The following is a 16,368-nucleotide window of genomic DNA, read 5'->3' as shown; positions in this document are numbered from 1 at the left end:
GTCCCAGGTGAGATTTTTGGGAGTTCCTGGGTGGGATTTCTGGGGGATCCCGGGTGGGATTTTTGGGGTCCTGGATGAGGTTTGTGGGGTCCCAGGTGAGATTTTTGGAGGGTCCCGGGTGGGATTTTTGGGGGTCCTGGGTGAGATTTTTGGGGTTCCCGGGTGGGATTTTTAGGGGTTCCTGGGTGAGATTTTTTGGGGGTTCCTGGGTGGGATTTTTAGGGGGTCCTGGGTTGGGTTTTTGGGGGTTCCTGGGTGAGATTTTTGGGGTCCTGGGTGACATTTTTGGGGGTTCCTGGGTGGGATTTTTGGAGTCCCGGGTGAGGTTTTTGGGTTTCTGGGTGAGATTTTTGGGGTCCCGGGAGGGATTTTTGGGGTCCCGGCGCTGCGCCGCTGAGGGAGCGGGGCCTGAGGCGGAGGGGGCGTGGCCGGGGGCGGCGGCAGCCAATGGGAGCGCTCCCCGTGCCGGCGGCCGCGCGTGCGCGCTGCGCGGCCCCGAGCGGCGGCGGCGGGAGCAGGAGTGGAGGTAGGACCGGGATGGACCGGGACAGGCACGGGACAGGCACGGGACAGGCACAGCAGCCCTGCCGTGCGATGGGAAACCGGCTGCGGGGACGGGCCCCGCGGAGAGGGAGGCAGCGGAGCGGGGGGAACGGGCTGGGGCCGGCCCCGAGCCCCGGATGGGGATGGGGGATGCAGGGAGGGATGAAGGATGCAGGGAGCGGCTGTTTAGGGTTTGGGGCCTGTCCTTGGGGCAGCCATGGGAGCTCGTTTTGGGACAGGCCGTGAGGTCTGGGGCAGAGGAGGGTGCAGGTGGAGGAGGGGTCGGAGGTGCAGGACCCTGTTATGGGGTGCAGGACTCAATTTTGGGGTGCAGGCCCCAGTTATGGGGTCTGGCACCACCACTGCAAGCTCTGGGACCACGCAGCGGCGGTGGGATGGGGGGAGAGGGATGGGATGGCGCAGGGAGCGTGCGGCAGCAGCTGCTCCGGCCCGGGGGGCACTGGGCAGGACTGGGGGGGTCCCTGTGGGGTGCGATGCCCGGGGGATATCCCGGTTCCGCTGCCCCTCTGCCCGCCCCGGTCTGGGATCACGGGCAAGGAAAGGACAGGATCCCGTCCGGAGGCTCCAGGGTGTCGGTGACCCAGGAACGGGTCCGCTGCCAGCCCCGGGACAGCCGCAGGGCACGGAAAACCTCCGGCTCCTGGAGCCCTCCTTGCCGCAGGACACGTGGAGCGCGATTGCTCCGGAAGGCCCCGCGGGCTCCGGCCGCCCCCACAGGAGCGCGATGGCTCCGGGGCTGGAATTCGGGGTCCCGCTGGCCCTGTCCCCTCCCGGTTTGCGGCAATCCCCGCGCGGGATTTCGGGGCTGACGTCGCCGGGGTCATGCTCGGCTGTGCCAGCGGTTCCCATTCCCGGCCTCACCTTCGGGGATGTGCGGATTGCGGCCGGGACCGCTGAGCTCCGGGAAATGCAGCCCGGCGAGATGGGCAGGGTCTGCCCGGCCTCGGGAGCTGCGTGCTGCTGTCGTGGCATCGCTCCCGGGCACATCCCTCCCGGGCAGCCGTCCCTTGGCGTGGCAGCGCTCTGTCCGTGCCCCAGCCCGATAAAGTAGGTCAGGCGCTGGCTCCGGGCTCCCGGAGCGCATCCCGGAGCGAGAACGCCCTTGAAGGTAGCGGGCAGGAGGCCGGGGGGCTCCGCGGGGGTCGCAGCTGGCGGTGGGGATGGCGAGGCTCGGTGTTCTTTGGTGTTTGTCCCGGGATGCTGGGCTGGGTGTGCTCGGCACCCTCCTGCCTTGCCCCGGGATTGCAGCAGGTCGGAGCCCCCCGGGATGTGCCTCTTTGGGCCCTTCCCTTCCGTAGGGGCGGCTCCTCCACCTCGTTTTGTCCTAAAACGGAGCGAGCCTGTGCAGCCTGTGCCCGGCTCTGCCCTTCCTGCCTTTCCTTTGGCAGCGGGGGGAAAGTTGAGGTCCGGTTTTCCAGCCTGGATGTATCCGGCTCAGCCCAGCTTTGGGAGAAACCCCCGGGAGCGGTTTTGGCAGCGGGGAGAGCTGCGTGCCTTGGCACTCGTGTGCTCCATCGGTGTGCAGGGAGCCGGAGGGCTCCCGGTGGCACCGGGGATTTGTGGAGCACCCGGCTGGAAAGGGCAGCGAGCAGGACGTGCGGCCAGCCGGGACAAACCTTTGGAACGTTGGGCTGTGTGCCAGCACCTGTGGGAGCCTGGATGTCCCACGGAGCCCAGGAGGACTCACCTGTAAGGGTGGGTTGGGATGGGGAGGCAGAGGAAGGGTCTGGGCTCGCTGGGAGATGCTGAAGAGGCAGAGATCCCTCGGGTCTCCCCACCCAGCAGGGTGTTCCCAGCAGCAGCACCACTCTGGATGGGCTCCCTCCCTCGTTTTGGGAGGAGAGGGGTTAAGTCAAAGCATCCAAGCTAAGCCCTGGCAGGAGAAGGCTAAAAGCTGCCGGAGAACAAAGCTCACAAAGTGGTGGTAAGCTGGTAAAACCTGTGGGAATGCGGGAGCCTTCAGGGGCAGTGGGGTCCTGCATGGGGAGCGGGGTCCTGCGGGTTCCCTGCAGCCCCTTGGCATGGAAATCCTGGCCCCAGGTTATTTTTGGAACAATTGCTTGGCCGGGCCTCAAAAACGTCCTGGTTTTTAGAAGAGACTGGAGCCTGTGAGCTGTCAGCACAGGCCAGGCACTGTGGGGTGTCCAGGGCTGGGTCAGGAGCACCGGGAGCAGCTCCAGGGGGATCAGGAGGTGCACCTGGAGCCCCACACTGGGACTGGGATGGCTGCTGCATTGATGGAGGCAGCAGATTTTTATTTTCTCCTTGCCAATCCCAAATTTGCCATCCACCTTTCAGGGAAGCTTTCCCAGGAAGGCAGCCTGAGCTCCAGGCTCCTGGGAGCCTCCCAGGGTGGACGTGCAGGTCGTGCCTGGCGTCCCCTCCTCTCCCTGCGCCCCTTCCTTTGCACCCCGGGGCTGTGCCACCCCTCTTTTATCAATTCCCGGCACATATGAAAGGGACAGAGAGGGCAAGGATTGATTCTGGGCAAACACTATAAAGGCACCTACAGTTAGAGCAGGTAAGCTCACTCGGTTCATGGTAATTATCCTGGTTAAATTATAACCTCATGAACAGGCCACCTCTGTCCCCAGGGCTGCCGTGTCCCTCCGAGCGCTGGCATTGAGGTGTTTGTGTCCCAGCCTTGGTGACACCGAGGGGACCCACGCGTGGCCAGGGCTGGAGAGTGACTCCTCACCCCTCCAGAGCTGATTTGGGGCTGGCACAGCTGGGTTTTGGCACAGCCCTGCCTGCTTCCCGACCATCCTGCTCTTCCCAGGGTCCCTGAGGTGCTGCGGAGCTGGAGAGCCCCCAGGAGCCGTGTGCTGGCAGCCCCCCATGGTGAGTGAGGGGCTTGGGGTGGCTCAGGGTGGAGGAGGAGGGGGTGGTTTTGCATGGAAACATTGTGGAAAAATGCTGAGACCTCCTTCCCCTGAGGATAAATCATGTTCCCCCTTTCCCTGAGGATAAATCCATCGGTGGGGTGGAGCAGCCGTGGTTGGAGCGCTGGGAATGCCAAAGCCAACAGCAGTGTGGTTTCTCTCCCAGCATCCCAGAGGCACCATGATCCCCAGCGTGGGCCCCCGGAGCTGCTGCCTGCTCCTGCTGCTCTGCCTCCTCCCCTGCCCGCAGGTCCGGGCGGGCAGGGACAGCCCCGGCGTCTCGGCAGCCTCCTTCCTGCAGGATCTGCTCCAGCGCTATGGGGAGAGCCAGACCTTGAGCCTGAAGGAGCTCAAGGCCCTGCTGAACCGCCTGGATGTGGGAGTGGGACACGCCAATGTCTCCCAAACACCTCAGCAGCGCCTGAACCTCTCCCGTGTAAGGAGGGGACTCCCAAAACCTCCCTGTGGGCCCCCAAAACTTCCCTGCAGATTCCTGAAATCTCCCTGCGGAGCTGTGGGGATCTCAAGGCACATTTCTGTCCCTTCCCTCCCGCAGTGCTTCAGCTCTGTGGAGCTTTTTGCCATCCACAATCTGAGCGAGGGCTCCCCTGTGGGGCACAGCGAGTTCAAGGAGTTCTGCCCCACCATCCTGCAGCAGCTGGAGTCGAGGGCGTGTGCCTCCGAAAACCTGGAAAATGAGGAGAATGAGCAGACAGAGGAGAGCAGGCCCAGCTCAGCTGAAGGTAATTGGGGTGCTGGGGGGGGGGTGCTACAGGAACTGCCTGGTTCTGGAGCTTGGGGACATGAGGAACAGCCAGTTCCCACTCCTGGGAGTTCCCTCCTCCAGCAGCTGGCAATCCTGACCGAGTTTTCCTCACTGTGGATGGTGCCGTGGTGTGGTTTTGCTGGGATAACCTCTGTGCCTCCAGGATAGCTGGATGAGGAGGGGACTCTGCTGTGGCTTCCCCTGGGTGGGAGGGGGTGACCTGGAGGGACCTGCTGGCCTCCAGCTGCCGGTGGATGCTCAGCCAGCTCCCGCCCATCCCGGTGCCAACGCTGCCCAAGGTCTTGGATCAGCGGCCCTGAGCACAGCTCAGCTTCTCCCACGCTGGGGCTGCCTGGGGAAAACCTTTTCCAAGCAACCCCCTGGCTTCATTCCCACCTTCCCTGCAAACCCAGGATGGTTTTGTCGCAGCTGGAGCACCCGGAGCACAGGGAGCTGCCCCGGAGCCTTTCCCACCTGCCCGGGTCCGGGCTCTCCAAGAGCCTCGGTAATGTCTGGCCCTCGTTTCTTCTCGTTCCGCAGTGTGGGGCTTTGGTTTTCTCAGTGTGTCCATGATTAACGTGGCCTCCCTGCTCGGAGTCCTCATCGTGCCGTGCTCCCAGAAGGCCTTTTTCAGCCGGGTGCTGCTGTTTTTCATCGCGCTCTCCATCGGCACGCTGCTCTCTAACGCGCTCTTCCAGCTCATCCCAGAGGTGCGGTAGAACGTCCCTGCCTCTCTCCCGTCTCCGGGGGCAGCTCCGTGGGCGCCCTCTCTGCCTCCACCCCGCCGAATCGATCCGACCCCTCGTCACCTGAGGCTCAGGGCTTGGCTCAAGGGGCTGTGCAGGGCTTTTCTCACCCCTCTGAGCACCAGGAAACCCTCAGTGTCCTCTGTCCCTGCCATGTCTGAGGAGTGGGAATGTGCTGGGAGAAGCTGTTTGCTCCTGCTCTGGGTGTCCAGGAGTTTATCCCTTGGAGGGATGTGCTGAGCCACATTTGTGGCAGCAGTACTGGCATGAGCCAGAGGGGAAAAAAATGTGAACTATCCATGAAAATATGATCAAATATCCATATAAAAACACAGAGAACAGCCTGGCTTCCTCTGGAATCAGCCAACTTTTACAAATCCTTTAATTGCCTTTTTTTCCTCCCCTACCTGATTTCCCAGCCCAATGTTCCCACAAGGGTTCTGCCTTCCATGAGGTATCCTGGTGCTCAGATGGGACCGACAGAAATATCGCAAATTAATTGTGTTGTAATTGCGCAGTTCTGGAGCTGAATAAATCCACCCGGATTGGAAACCTTTGGAATGTGGTCCAGGTGCCTCCTCAGAGCATGAGCTGGATTTGGCACATCCAACCTTAAAATTCCAGTGGGTTTTTCCCCCTGGTGTTGCCTGTTTGCTGCCAGGCAGTGAACGCCTCATCCGTGCTGGCAGTGGGATGTTTTTCCAAGCTTTTCAGCTCCAGAACTGCAACTTTTATTTGCTGGACATAAAAACCAAGTGCCTCTAATTCCTGATCTGCCAGGAATTGAAATGCAGAGGTACCCTCCAGCCCTGCCAGCACCCCAGCAGGGACTGGCTGCAGGATGGGGCTGAAGCGTACGAGGTGCTGGGGTGACCCAGGAGCTCTGTGGCTTGGGAACGGCCCATGGAGCAGAGCTGGGGGCCGGCTGGGCCATGGCCTGGCTGCCAAAACTCAGCTGAGATTCCCAAAGCCACTGAGCGCCGGGTTCGCCCTTTGGAGGTGGCGCCAGATGAACAACAATCACTAATGAATGTCCTCTTCTCTCCCTCCCTCCCTCCTCTCTCTGTGCTGTCTGGTGTGGATTCCTCCCCTGCCCATCCCCACGTTGATCTCGTCCCTTCCCGTCTCCCGTCTCCCGGGGTGGGTTTGGCTCTGCCAGTCTGGGGTTACGGTTTCCTCTGCGTCTCCGTCATCTCCCTGTGCTCGCTGGTGGGAGCCAGCGTGGTGCCCTTCATGAAGAAGACATTTTACAAGCGGCTGCTCCTCTACTTCATAGCTCTGGCGATTGGAACTCTCTACTCCAACGCCCTCTTCCAGCTCATTCCCGAGGTAGGGAGAGGACTGGCGGGTCTGTGCTTTTCTCTCTCTCTCTCTCTCTCTGGGGCTGTTTCTCTCTCTCTGGGCGCTCGCTGGCTGGAGAAGGGGAAGGCGGCGCCGGAGGGGAGCCCAGAGCGAGGTATGGAGGGCTGGAAGCCACTCGGAGCTGGAGTTTGGAAGGGAATGGTTCCAGGGAGATCCCTGGTTTGTTTTATTGCCTTTTCTGGCTTTTTCTAGCCCTGGAGGTAGGTCCCAAATCGGTTTTGGCATCCCTGCCCCAGGGCAGGTGCTGGATCCAATGCCTCGGGGCACAGCCAGCTTGGAGGAGGGAGTGAGGGAGATTAAAGGTGCACAAAGGTGTTTCCTGAGCTTGTCCCAAAGCAGCTGCTCCTCAGAGAGAGCTCAGAGCTGTGTCACCCCTCCAGTGTCACCCCAGGGGCAAAGGCAGATGAAGGACACTGCCAGGGCCTGCTCCTCATCCTCTCCTGGGTCCCCTCCTGCCTGCAGGCGTTTGGATTCAACCCTCAGGAAGATTATTGCGTTTCCAAATCCGCTGTGGTGTTCGGGGGCTTCTACCTCTTCTTCTTCACAGAGAAGATCCTGAAGATGCTCCTGAAGCAGAAGGACCAGGTGAGGTGGAGCAGGGGATGGTGGGGTGGGAAACAGCAGGAATTTCGGGATGGAAGGGTGGGAAACAGCAGGAATTTCAGGATGATGGGGTAGGAAACAGCAGGAATATTGGGATAGTGGGGTGGGAAACATCAGGGATAATGGGATGGCTGGGTTGGAAAAAGCAGGGATAATGGGATGGTGGGGTGGGAAACAGCAAGGATACTGGGATGGTGGGGTGGGAAAGAGCAGGAATTCCAGGGTAGTGGGGCAGGAAAGAGCAGGAATATCAGCATGGCAGGGTGGGAAAGAGCAGGAATATGGGGATGACTGACAGCCCTGAATCCCCTGATCCCACAGCACCACCATGGGCACAGCCACTACGGCCCTGAGGCTCTGCCCTCCAAGAAGGACCGGGAGGAGGGGGTCACGGAGAAGCTGCAGAACGGGGACCTGGACCACATGATCCCACACATCACCAGTGACCTGGAGTGCAAGCCCCCCCCTGGGGATGACAAGGCCGTGGTGGGCTCCCTTTCTGTCCAGGTGAGAGCCTCATCCTGTGGCATTGTGACAAAATCCCAGCTGTCAGTTAAAACCAGTTCTGCAGCCCAAATTCTCTGTGTGTGGTGGGACCTGTGACCGTCAGGGGTCCGAGGATGAGGGAAGGGACGAAGGGACGAGGATCTGACTCCATGTTTCAGAAGGCTGATTTATTATTTTATGATATATATTACATTAAAACTATACTAAAAGAATAGAAGAAAGGATTTCATCAGAAGGCTGGCTAAGAATAAATAGGAAAGAATGATAACAAAGGTTTGTGGCTCAGACTCTCTGTCCGAGCCAGCTGGGCTGTGATTGGCCATTAATTAGAAACAACCACATGAGAGCAATCCCAGATGCACCTGTTGCATTCCACAGCAGCAGATAACCATTGTTTCCATTTTGTTCCTGAGGCCTCTCAGCTTCTCAGGAGGAAAAATCCTAAGGAAAGGATTTTCCATAAAAGATGTCTGTGACAGGAGCGAACAGCTCCGCTGTGCGGGTTTAATGATTAGTGGGGTGGTTTTCCCATCTGGAGGAGAGATCAGTGACCCCATTTGGGTGCTGATCCCCATTTTGGGGTGCTGTGGCAGGACCTGCAGGCCTCCCAGAGCGCGTGCTACTGGCTGAAGGAGGTGAGGTACTCGGACATTGGGACTCTGGCCTGGATGATCACGCTCAGTGACGGCCTCCACAACTTCATCGACGGCCTGGCCATCGGCGCCTCCTTCACCGTGTCTGTCTTCCAAGGGATCAGCACCTCCGTGGCCATCCTGTGTGAGGAGTTCCCACACGAGCTGGGTATGTGTCTCCTTGGGGCTGCCCCTGCTCCTGCTGGCTCTGGAGTCTGTCCTTTGTCCATCCAGAAAGGCAGATTTGGGGTGGAATAAACAGTGATGCTGCTGAGAGGGGGGAGAGGGAGGGCTGTAAACTGCTCTGAGTAATCGCCGCTCTAAAAATAACGAGGTAATATGATGTCTGAGATTTAAATTTAGATGGAGGCATCTGAAGACAAAAAAAAACCCTCAACACCTCGTTGGTTTGGGAGGGGGGAGGCGGGTTTGGGTGGGAATGTCTGAATTTGGAGAGGTCAGTGGAGGGGAGGCAGGTTTGGGTGGGAATATCTGAATTTGGAGAGGTCAGTGCAGGGGAAGCGGGTTTGGGTGGGAATGTCTGAATTTGGAGTGGTCAGTGGAGGGGAGGCAGGTTTGGGTGGGAATATCTGAATTTGGAGAGTTCAGTGCAGGGGAGGCAGGTTTGGGTGTGAGTGTATGGGTTTAGGGACAGTGCTGTGGTCAGTGAGTGGGAGGTGGGTTTGGGTGTGAATGTCCAAATTTAGGGGCAGATGAGGAGGGAGGTGGGTTTGTATGTGAATGTCTGAATTTAGAAATAGTGGAATGGTCAGTGAAGGAGAGGCAGGTTTGGGTGTGAATGTCTGAATTCAGGAGTAGTGGAATGGTCAGTGAAGGAGAGGCAGGTTTGGGTGTGAATGTCTGAATTCAGGAGTAGTGGAATGGTCAGTGAAGGAGGTGCAGGTTTGGATGTGAATGTCTGAATTTAGAAATAGTGGAATGGTCAGTGAAGGAGATGCAGGTTTGGGTGTGAATATCTGAATTTAGGGGCAGTGTGATGGTCAGTGCCCAGTGCCAGCAGCCACAGGGAGCCCACACTTGAGCTGGCACATGCTGTGATGTTTGGGGTGTTCTCTGCACTCCAGGGGTTGGACTCTGATCCTTTGTGTCCCTTCCAGCTCGGGATATTCCGGGTTTCTGTGAGTTCAAGTCGGTGCTGTCCCAGTGCTGCTGACAGCCCTTCCTTCCTCATCCTCCCATCTTCTTCTCCCTCAGGGGACTTTGTGATCCTGCTGAATGCTGGGATGACCATTCGCCAGGCACTTTTCTTCAACTTCATCTCTGCCTGCTGCTGCTACGTGGGCCTGGCCTTCGGCATCGTGGCCGGCAGCCACTTCTCTGCCAACTGGATCTTTGCTCTGGCTGGAGGGATGTTCCTGTACATAGCACTGGCTGACATGGTAAATCCTGAGCCCCAAATCCTGAGCTTGGAACCCTGAGCCCTGGGATTTTTTCCTAGGAAAAGCTCTGCTTGCTCTCAGCCTGCAGGCCTGGCGGGGTTTGCTCTGTCCCCTTGGCACATGCAGATATCTCTGCTTTGGCTGAAATCCCCAGGATGGGAGGCTGGTGGGTGTTTGCTGAGGAGCAATGGGGCTGTCACTGAGCCCTGCCATCCCAATGTTTCCCCCTGCAGTTCCCTGAGATGAACGAGGTGAGCCGGGAGGATGAGCAGAACGGCAGCGCCCTGATCACCTTCGCCATCCAGAACGCGGGGCTGCTCACGGGCTTCACCATCATGGTGCTGCTCACCATGTATGCAGGGCAGATCCAGATAGGGTAGGACCAGCCCGAGCTGCAGCCCTGATCCAATTTTTCCATGGTGGTTTTTTTTTTTTTGGGGGGGGGAAGGGTTTTTTCTTTTTTTTTTTTCCTTTCCTTTTCCTGCTGCAAACATACAACGGTACCTGTGCGGGCACTGACGTCACACTACAGGAGAGACATTGCTTTGAAAGCTATTCCATGGATTTTTTTTCTGGTTTAAGGCTGAGGAGAGTGGAATTCCCCTTCCCACAGGACTGACCTGACTTTGTCCAGTGTCATATCCCTCCTCTCCTCGCCTCTCCCAGGAAGGATGGAATGGGGAGACAGGAGCTGCTCCAGCCGTGCTGCTCCTCTCGTGGTGCTTGGAGCGTTCCCATGGCACATGAGGCTGTCCTGACCCTTCTGGGGCTGTGTGATGGGGACAGACAGGGACAGACCCTTCTCAGAGCGTTCCCCACAGCCAGCCCTCAGAGCTGTGCTGAGGATGAGGAGGATGTCACCATCATCCCACTGCTTTTGCTCTGTTTCAGCCCGGACAATGCCCTGGCAAGAGTGGGGTGAAGAGGGCAGGGGTTTTAAAGCACATTTTGGGTGTCAGTGCTCAGGGCAGAGCACACCAAACTGGGTTGGAGTGACACTTGGGCTGCTGGGAGAAGCCTGCCAGGATGCCCTGACCCTCCCTTCAGTCCATGCTGCTGGAATGAGGGGCAAAGCCCAGCTCCTTCTCTGTGAGGGCTGCTCAGAAGGGGATGAGAGCAGAGCCCTGCCCGGCCGCAGTCTCCAGCCCAGGGATTTCTCCTCAGGCTGTGTCCAAGCTCACGGTGACACCCAGGAACAGCCACCAGTTTTTAAACAGTGCTAAGGTTCAGGGTGGGGTGGGGGGTGTTTTTAAAAGCAAAACTCAGACTGTGAACCTCTTTAGGTTGCGTGTTCCCAGCCTTAGGGAGTAGCCAGAGAAGGGTGTTCCAGGCACTTCCCAGCTCTGCCTCCGGGCTGGCGTTCCAGATTCACTAGGTGAATTACTTATTATCATATTGATAAGGTTGTCCACCCCACCTGTGTTGCTTGAGGTTCCCTCACACCCCTTTTTCCCCCTCGTCCTGTACTTGGTGTAAGCTTGTGGCCGTGTGGATTCAGGGGAATCCCTCATGGTTTGGTGCTGGATTGGGATGGAGGAGAGGTGCAGGTGTTTGTGAAGTGTTTGTGAAGTGTCTTCCTTCAGTGCCCACCTGTGCAGGTGTGTGGGGTGTGACAGGGTGGTGGCACTGTGCTGGAGCTGAGGCTCCCACACCTTCCCTGTGCCCTCTGAGGAAAGCAAACCTGAGGCTGTGCCAGGTGTTATTGCTGCCCATCTCAGACACAGGGCCCTGGCAGCGTTGTACCCTGGCTGGATCTCTGTAATCCCTGAATTCCTGTAGTTCCCAGCTGGGTGATGTTCCTCCTAAGCTCCCAACAGCTGTCACCGAGCCCGTGCCCTCTGGCACTGCCAGGATCCTCATGGATCATCACCTGCACTCTCAGTGGCTTTTCTAGTCTGGCCATTTGTCCCCTCAGCACCCCTGGCTCTTGGCTTTGTCCTGCACCCCAAAACCTAAATATCAGTTCTGGAGGGAGCCTTTTTGGGATGACCTGAAGGTGCCACACAGTCCTCGGGTGATTCCCTCAAGGAGAGACAGGCTCTGCTTTGTCCCATGTGGTGTCCCTTGTGGATTGTCACCAAAAGTCACTTTTCCCACTGAAGCAGAGCAGCGTGGCCTGTGCTGGCTGGGGCAGTCATTCATCACCTGGCAGGCATTCCCTGTGCTGCAGGTTCCAGGACCAAAGGGGCATTGGAAACTCTTTTTCCTTGCTTGAGAGAGCTGCAGCCCCAGCTGACTGACTGGATGTGGAAAATCTGAGTCCTTTCACTGGCACAGGTGCCCTCTGCTCTCTCTCAAGGAAGCATTTGGAAAACACCATGTGGCTGGCAGGGCACAGGAGCTGCATCCCGGCTGGAAAAGCCTCCCTGGGGGAGGACAGGGGGCAATGGGGGGTTTGTCCCCTCTGGACTGTGCCTGGGAGGTCCCCAGGAGCTGGGAGGTGGCAGAGAGCAGGGCTTGGTGTCCTCAGAGCTGGCAGGATTCACTGTGGCGATCACAACTCTGCTGTCTCCTTGTTTCCAGTTTATCCCTGTTTCCTGAGGAATCTGCAGCCCGGACATTTGGGATTAGGGGGTGAGAATTGAGGCTGCCCTGCCACCAAGGAGGGAGAGCTCCTGTTCCCCATGGGCAGGGAACCCAGGATTTGGGATTGGGGTGAGAATTGAGGCTGCCCTGCCACCAAGGAGGGAGAGCTCCTGTTCCCCCTGGGCAGGGAACCCAGAGATTTGGGATTATGGGGTGAGAATTGAGGCTGCCCTGCCACCAAGGAGGGAGAGCTCCTGTTCCCCCTGGGCAGGGAACCCAGAGATTTGAGATTATGGGGTGAGAATTGAGGCTGCCCTGCCACCAAGGAGGGAGAGCTCCTGTTCCCCCTGGGCAGGGAACCCAGGATTTGGGATTGGGGTGAGAATTGAGGCTGCCCTGCCACCAAGGAGGGAGAGCTCCTGTTCCCCCTGGGCAGGCTGGCACCTGCCAGTGGGAAAGGGATGGGAACCCACCCAAATTTAGCCCCTCGTGGATTTTCATCCGTGTCTCCTTCCCCTCGAGTTCCATCTCAGTATTTCAAATTATAACTCAGGTGTTGTAGGAGAGAAACAAAGAGCGTTAACTTAAATGTCACGTGAATTGTACAGATATTTGTAAAATTCCATAAATAAAATATATTCTGTAATGACGGAGGGTGCCAGGCGTGCTCGGCAGTGAAATCCTCCCTGCTGCTGGGGAATGGAGGGGTGGGAGCGCTGCTGGCTCAGGATTTTTCCAAGGGGAAGGCTTGGAGCCGGGCTGGGTGATGCAATCCCGCTTTTCCAGCTGGATTTCCCTGGCTGTGCAGTGCGGCGCGGCTGACAGAAGGTGGCACTGACAACCCCCAGCCTGCCCGCATGGCACGGCCTTTGCGGCTCCAAAAACCCTTCCTTAATTATTTTTATATATATATATATTATTTTTTTTTAATTATTTTTCTGAAATATATTTCCAGACGGTGGTTTGGCTGGGGGGTGTGGGATGCTGGATTTGTCCCCAGCTCACACTAGGCAGGTTCCTGGCAGTGTTTGTGTCCTTGTTTTCCTACCCTCCATTAGGGAAAAAAAAGCAAACTTTGCTTTTATAAATACTTCCCCTTTTTTGCCTTTTCTACACCATTCCCCCCCCCGCCAGCCAGCTCTGAGCAGCAAATTCAATTTTTATAAACCCTGTTGCAGCTAAAGAAACCAAATCTTGATATTCTGAGGTGTTTTATTAACAAAAAATAATGTTTTATTAAGCAAGGAAGGTCACAGTGAGCATTGGACTTGCTCCTGCTCATCAGCACTTCCAGGGGGGCTTTGAGTGGGCTCTTTTCTGCTGCAAAATCCTTTTTTCTGCTGAATGCCTGGAAGCTATTACCTCAGAAAATGCTGCAGGATGGGGTCATGGAATTCCTGGAATGGTTTGGGTTGGTTAAAGCCCATCCAGTGCCACCCCTGCCATGGCACTTTTATTATCCAAAGTTGCTCCATCCTGGCCTTGGGCACTTCCAGGGATCCAGGGGCAGCCACAGCTGCTCTGGGAATTCCATCCCAGCCAGGAATTCCTTCCCAATATCCCATCTAAACCTTGTCCTCCTTCATCTTCAGGTGGCAGACACAGACCATCTTCTGTTTTGCCTTTCCCCCAGAAATTTTCTGTCTAAGGAATATCAGCTCTGGAGCCAGGCTGGGAAAGCTGGGGGTGTTCAGCTGGGGAAGGGAAAGCTCCAGGGAGAGCTCAGAGCTCCTTCCAGAGCCTGGAGGGGCTCCAGGAGAGCTGCAGAGGGACTGGGGACAAGGGATGGAGGGACAGGACCCAGGGAATGGCTCCAAACTGGGAAAAGTGAGACTGGGGTGGGATTTTTGGAAGGAATGAGTGTGGGGAGGAGCTGGGATGGAATTCCCAGAGGAGCTGGGGCTGCCCCTGGAGCTCTGGAAGTGCCCAAGGGAGAAGAGAAAGTTCCAGGGGGAGCTCAGAGCCCATTCCAGAGCCTGAAGGGGCTCCAGGAGAGCTGGAGAGGGGCTGGGGACAAGGATGGAGGAACAGGACACAGGGAATGGCTCCCACTGCCACAGGGCAGGGATGGATGGGATACTGGGGAGGAAAGTCCTTTCTTAAGGACTTTCAGGCATCTTTCTCCATGTCCAGTCTGTTTTTTTTCCCAAATGGAAGACACTGAAAAAGTGTGTGGGAATTTTACACCCCTGGTGTGACGCTCCCTGAAATGTCAGTGTCTGCTTTGTGTGGGAACCTCCCGGATGTGTTTCAGGAAGAAACTTGGGACAAGGGATGGATTCCCACTGCCAGAGGGCAGGGATGGATGGGATACTGGGGAGGAATTCCTGGCTGAGAGGATGGGATAAAATCCCCAGAGAAGCTGGGGCTGCCCCTGGATCCCTGGAAGTGTCCAAGGCCACCGTGGGATAGTGAAAGGGTTCCCTGCCCACAGCAGGGGCGGCACTGGCAGATCCTTACAGTCCGTCCCGCACCATCGAAGCTGTGCCCGAGGGCAGTGCCCGAGGCTGCCCAAGCACCCCCAGCGCCATTCCCGCGCTCCCCCCTCAGCGCCGCCGCCATGTTGCCCCCCCGTTGCTTAGCAACGCCCCCTTCCCCTCCAAGATGGCGGGCGGGGCGGGGCGGGCGTGGCGCAGGCGCGGGCGGGGGGGGGGGGGCAGAGGGCGGAGGGCGGTGTGGCGGCGGCGGCGGGACGGGGGGAGCGCAGCGCCGCGGAGCCGCCGCCGGGGCAGCCCAGCGGGTCCGCCGGGAGCACCCGCGCGGCCCCCGCTCCGGGTGAGGGGAGCGGAGCGGGGCACGGCGGGCAGCGGTGCCGCCGCCGCCACCGCCACCATGTCCGGGCGCGGCCACAACAAGCTGCCGACCACCGAGCGCATCGTCAAGGGTGAGGGGGCGGCGAGGGCGCCCCCTGCCTGCGCGGGGGGCGCGGGGGGGGGGCTCGGCGGAGGGGGGCCGCGAGAAATGGGGGGCGAGCGAGGTTTGAGGGGGTCCCCAAGCTGGGGGAGCCCCGAGAAAGGGAAGGGGAATCTGCCTGCTTTGTGGGGGGGCTCCTGGTTTGGGGGAGGCCGGAGAAAGGGGGGGGGTGAAGCGTGATTTATGGGGGGGATCCCAGGCTGAGGGGGGAGCGTGGTTAAAGGGGGTCCTCTCCAAAGTGGGGGAGCCTGGAGAAAGGGAGGGAGGCTCATTTTGGGGGTCCCCAGGTTGGAGGAACCCGGAGAAAGGAGAGGGAGGGAGCGTGGTGTGGGAGGGGGGGGCAGCCTGGTTTAGGGGGATATTCCCCAGAAATATGAGGGTATGCCTGGTTTGGGGGGGGGTCCCCAGGTTAGCGGAGCCCCCCCGGCTGGGGAAACCCGGAGAAAGGGAGAGGGAGCCTGGTTTGGGTGAGGGGAACCTTTAATGGAGGGGAGCCTGGTTTGGGTGAGGGGAACCTTTAATGGACGGGGAGCCTGGTTTGAGGGGGGGTCTCCAGGGTGGGGGAGAGCCGAGGCAGGGCGAGGGCACCGTGATTTTGGGAGGGGGGTTCTGGAGGGGCACCCCCGGTAAAGAAGGGCCCTGGGGGCTGGGGGGCAGGGATGCCTGGAGCGGTGAGGAGGGGGTGCTCTGGTGGGTGACCCCCGTTAGGGAGGACTCTGGTTTGGGGGGGTTCATCCCCCGAGTGGGGGAAGATTGGGGGGAGGCTGGAAAATCATGGGGAGAGCGTGGTTTGGGGGGGTCATCCCCAAGAGAGAGGGGAGGGGGAGGCCTGGAGCAGCTGGAGGGGGGGTCCAGTGGGACAGCCCCCATAAAGGGGAGCCCTGATGGGGGGCTCGGGCTGGGGGGACACCCCCTGTTCAGTCAGAAACCTCTGCAGAGGAGCTGGGGGGCATCTCTGGTTGGTGGGGGGCACCTGCGCTGAGGGGTGAGGGGGGCATTTTTAGCCCCCCCCGGTCCAAGAGGATGCAGCCCCCTCCCTCCATTCTGTTGCATGGGGGCATAGCGTGGGCACAGCGCTGCTGCCTGGCTGGGGGTGCCAAGGAGGGGGGTGACAGCAGGGGACATCCCTTTTGTGGGGGGGAATCCCCATCCTGGCCTGGGCCTCATCACACCCCTAAGATCCTCACCCCCAGATTGGGGTGCTTGGGGTGGAACTGGGGTTCCCCTGAGGATTTGGGGGAACGGGGGGGATGAGAGCCCTCCCTGCTCTCATCCAGGCAGCCCCCCGTGTCTTTCCTCCCCCAAATCCCTGCTCCGTGTCTGGATGCCCTGCGGCGGGTGCCAGCTGGCCCCCTCTGCGGCCCCGTTATAGTAGGTACTATTTTGGAAAGAGCAGAAGACACCGAAGCAGTTAATGAGGAGAGAAATACGTTAGCGGAGAAACTCCTGGATCGGGAGGAGGAGGAG

General features: G+C 58.9%; 2 protein-coding genes across 6 annotated transcripts in view; both read left to right on the top strand.

The window, feature by feature from the left end:
- The first annotated feature begins 462 nt into the window (after positions 1 to 462).
- SLC39A14 (solute carrier family 39 member 14) lies at positions 463 to 12,637 on the top strand. Of its 2 annotated transcripts, none has more exons than XM_077191667.1 (10): positions 463 to 526; positions 3,344 to 3,405; positions 3,613 to 3,882; positions 4,003 to 4,189; positions 6,118 to 6,287; positions 6,783 to 6,905; positions 7,245 to 7,430; positions 8,024 to 8,231; positions 9,278 to 9,462; positions 9,696 to 12,637. In XM_077191667.1, exons 2-10 carry the CDS (start codon positions 3,403 to 3,405, stop codon positions 9,840 to 9,842), a joined length of 1,479 nt encoding a protein of 492 aa, XP_077047782.1. In that variant the 5' UTR covers positions 463 to 526; positions 3,344 to 3,402; the 3' UTR covers positions 9,843 to 12,637. The 2 variants fall into 2 exon arrangements, 1 of the variants encoding a protein (XP_077047782.1); XR_013185600.1 differs by lacking the exon at positions 463 to 526 and having other exon boundaries at positions 2,315 to 3,405; positions 9,696 to 12,048; positions 12,130 to 12,637.
- Positions 12,638 to 14,671: 2,034 nt separating this feature from the next.
- PPP3CC (protein phosphatase 3 catalytic subunit gamma) overlaps positions 14,672 to 16,368 on the top strand; it is a 50,892-nt gene continuing 49,195 nt past the window's right edge. For all 4 annotated transcript variants that reach the window (XR_013185591.1, XM_077191650.1, XM_077191649.1 and 1 more), the window contains exon 1: positions 14,672 to 14,872. Coding sequence is in view for 3 of the 4 variants with exons in the window: in XM_077191650.1 (XP_077047765.1) it covers positions 14,821 to 14,872 (52 nt within the window). In the remaining variant the exon portion in view is untranslated. The remainder of the gene's footprint in view (positions 14,873 to 16,368) is intronic.

Source organism: Agelaius phoeniceus, chromosome 30 (assembly GCF_051311805.1).
Source record: "Agelaius phoeniceus isolate bAgePho1 chromosome 30, bAgePho1.hap1, whole genome shotgun sequence".
NCBI lineage: Eukaryota > Metazoa > Chordata > Aves > Passeriformes > Icteridae > Agelaius > Agelaius phoeniceus.
The sequence above is the reverse complement of the archived record's forward strand: the minus strand, read 5'-3'. Positions and strand labels throughout refer to the sequence as shown.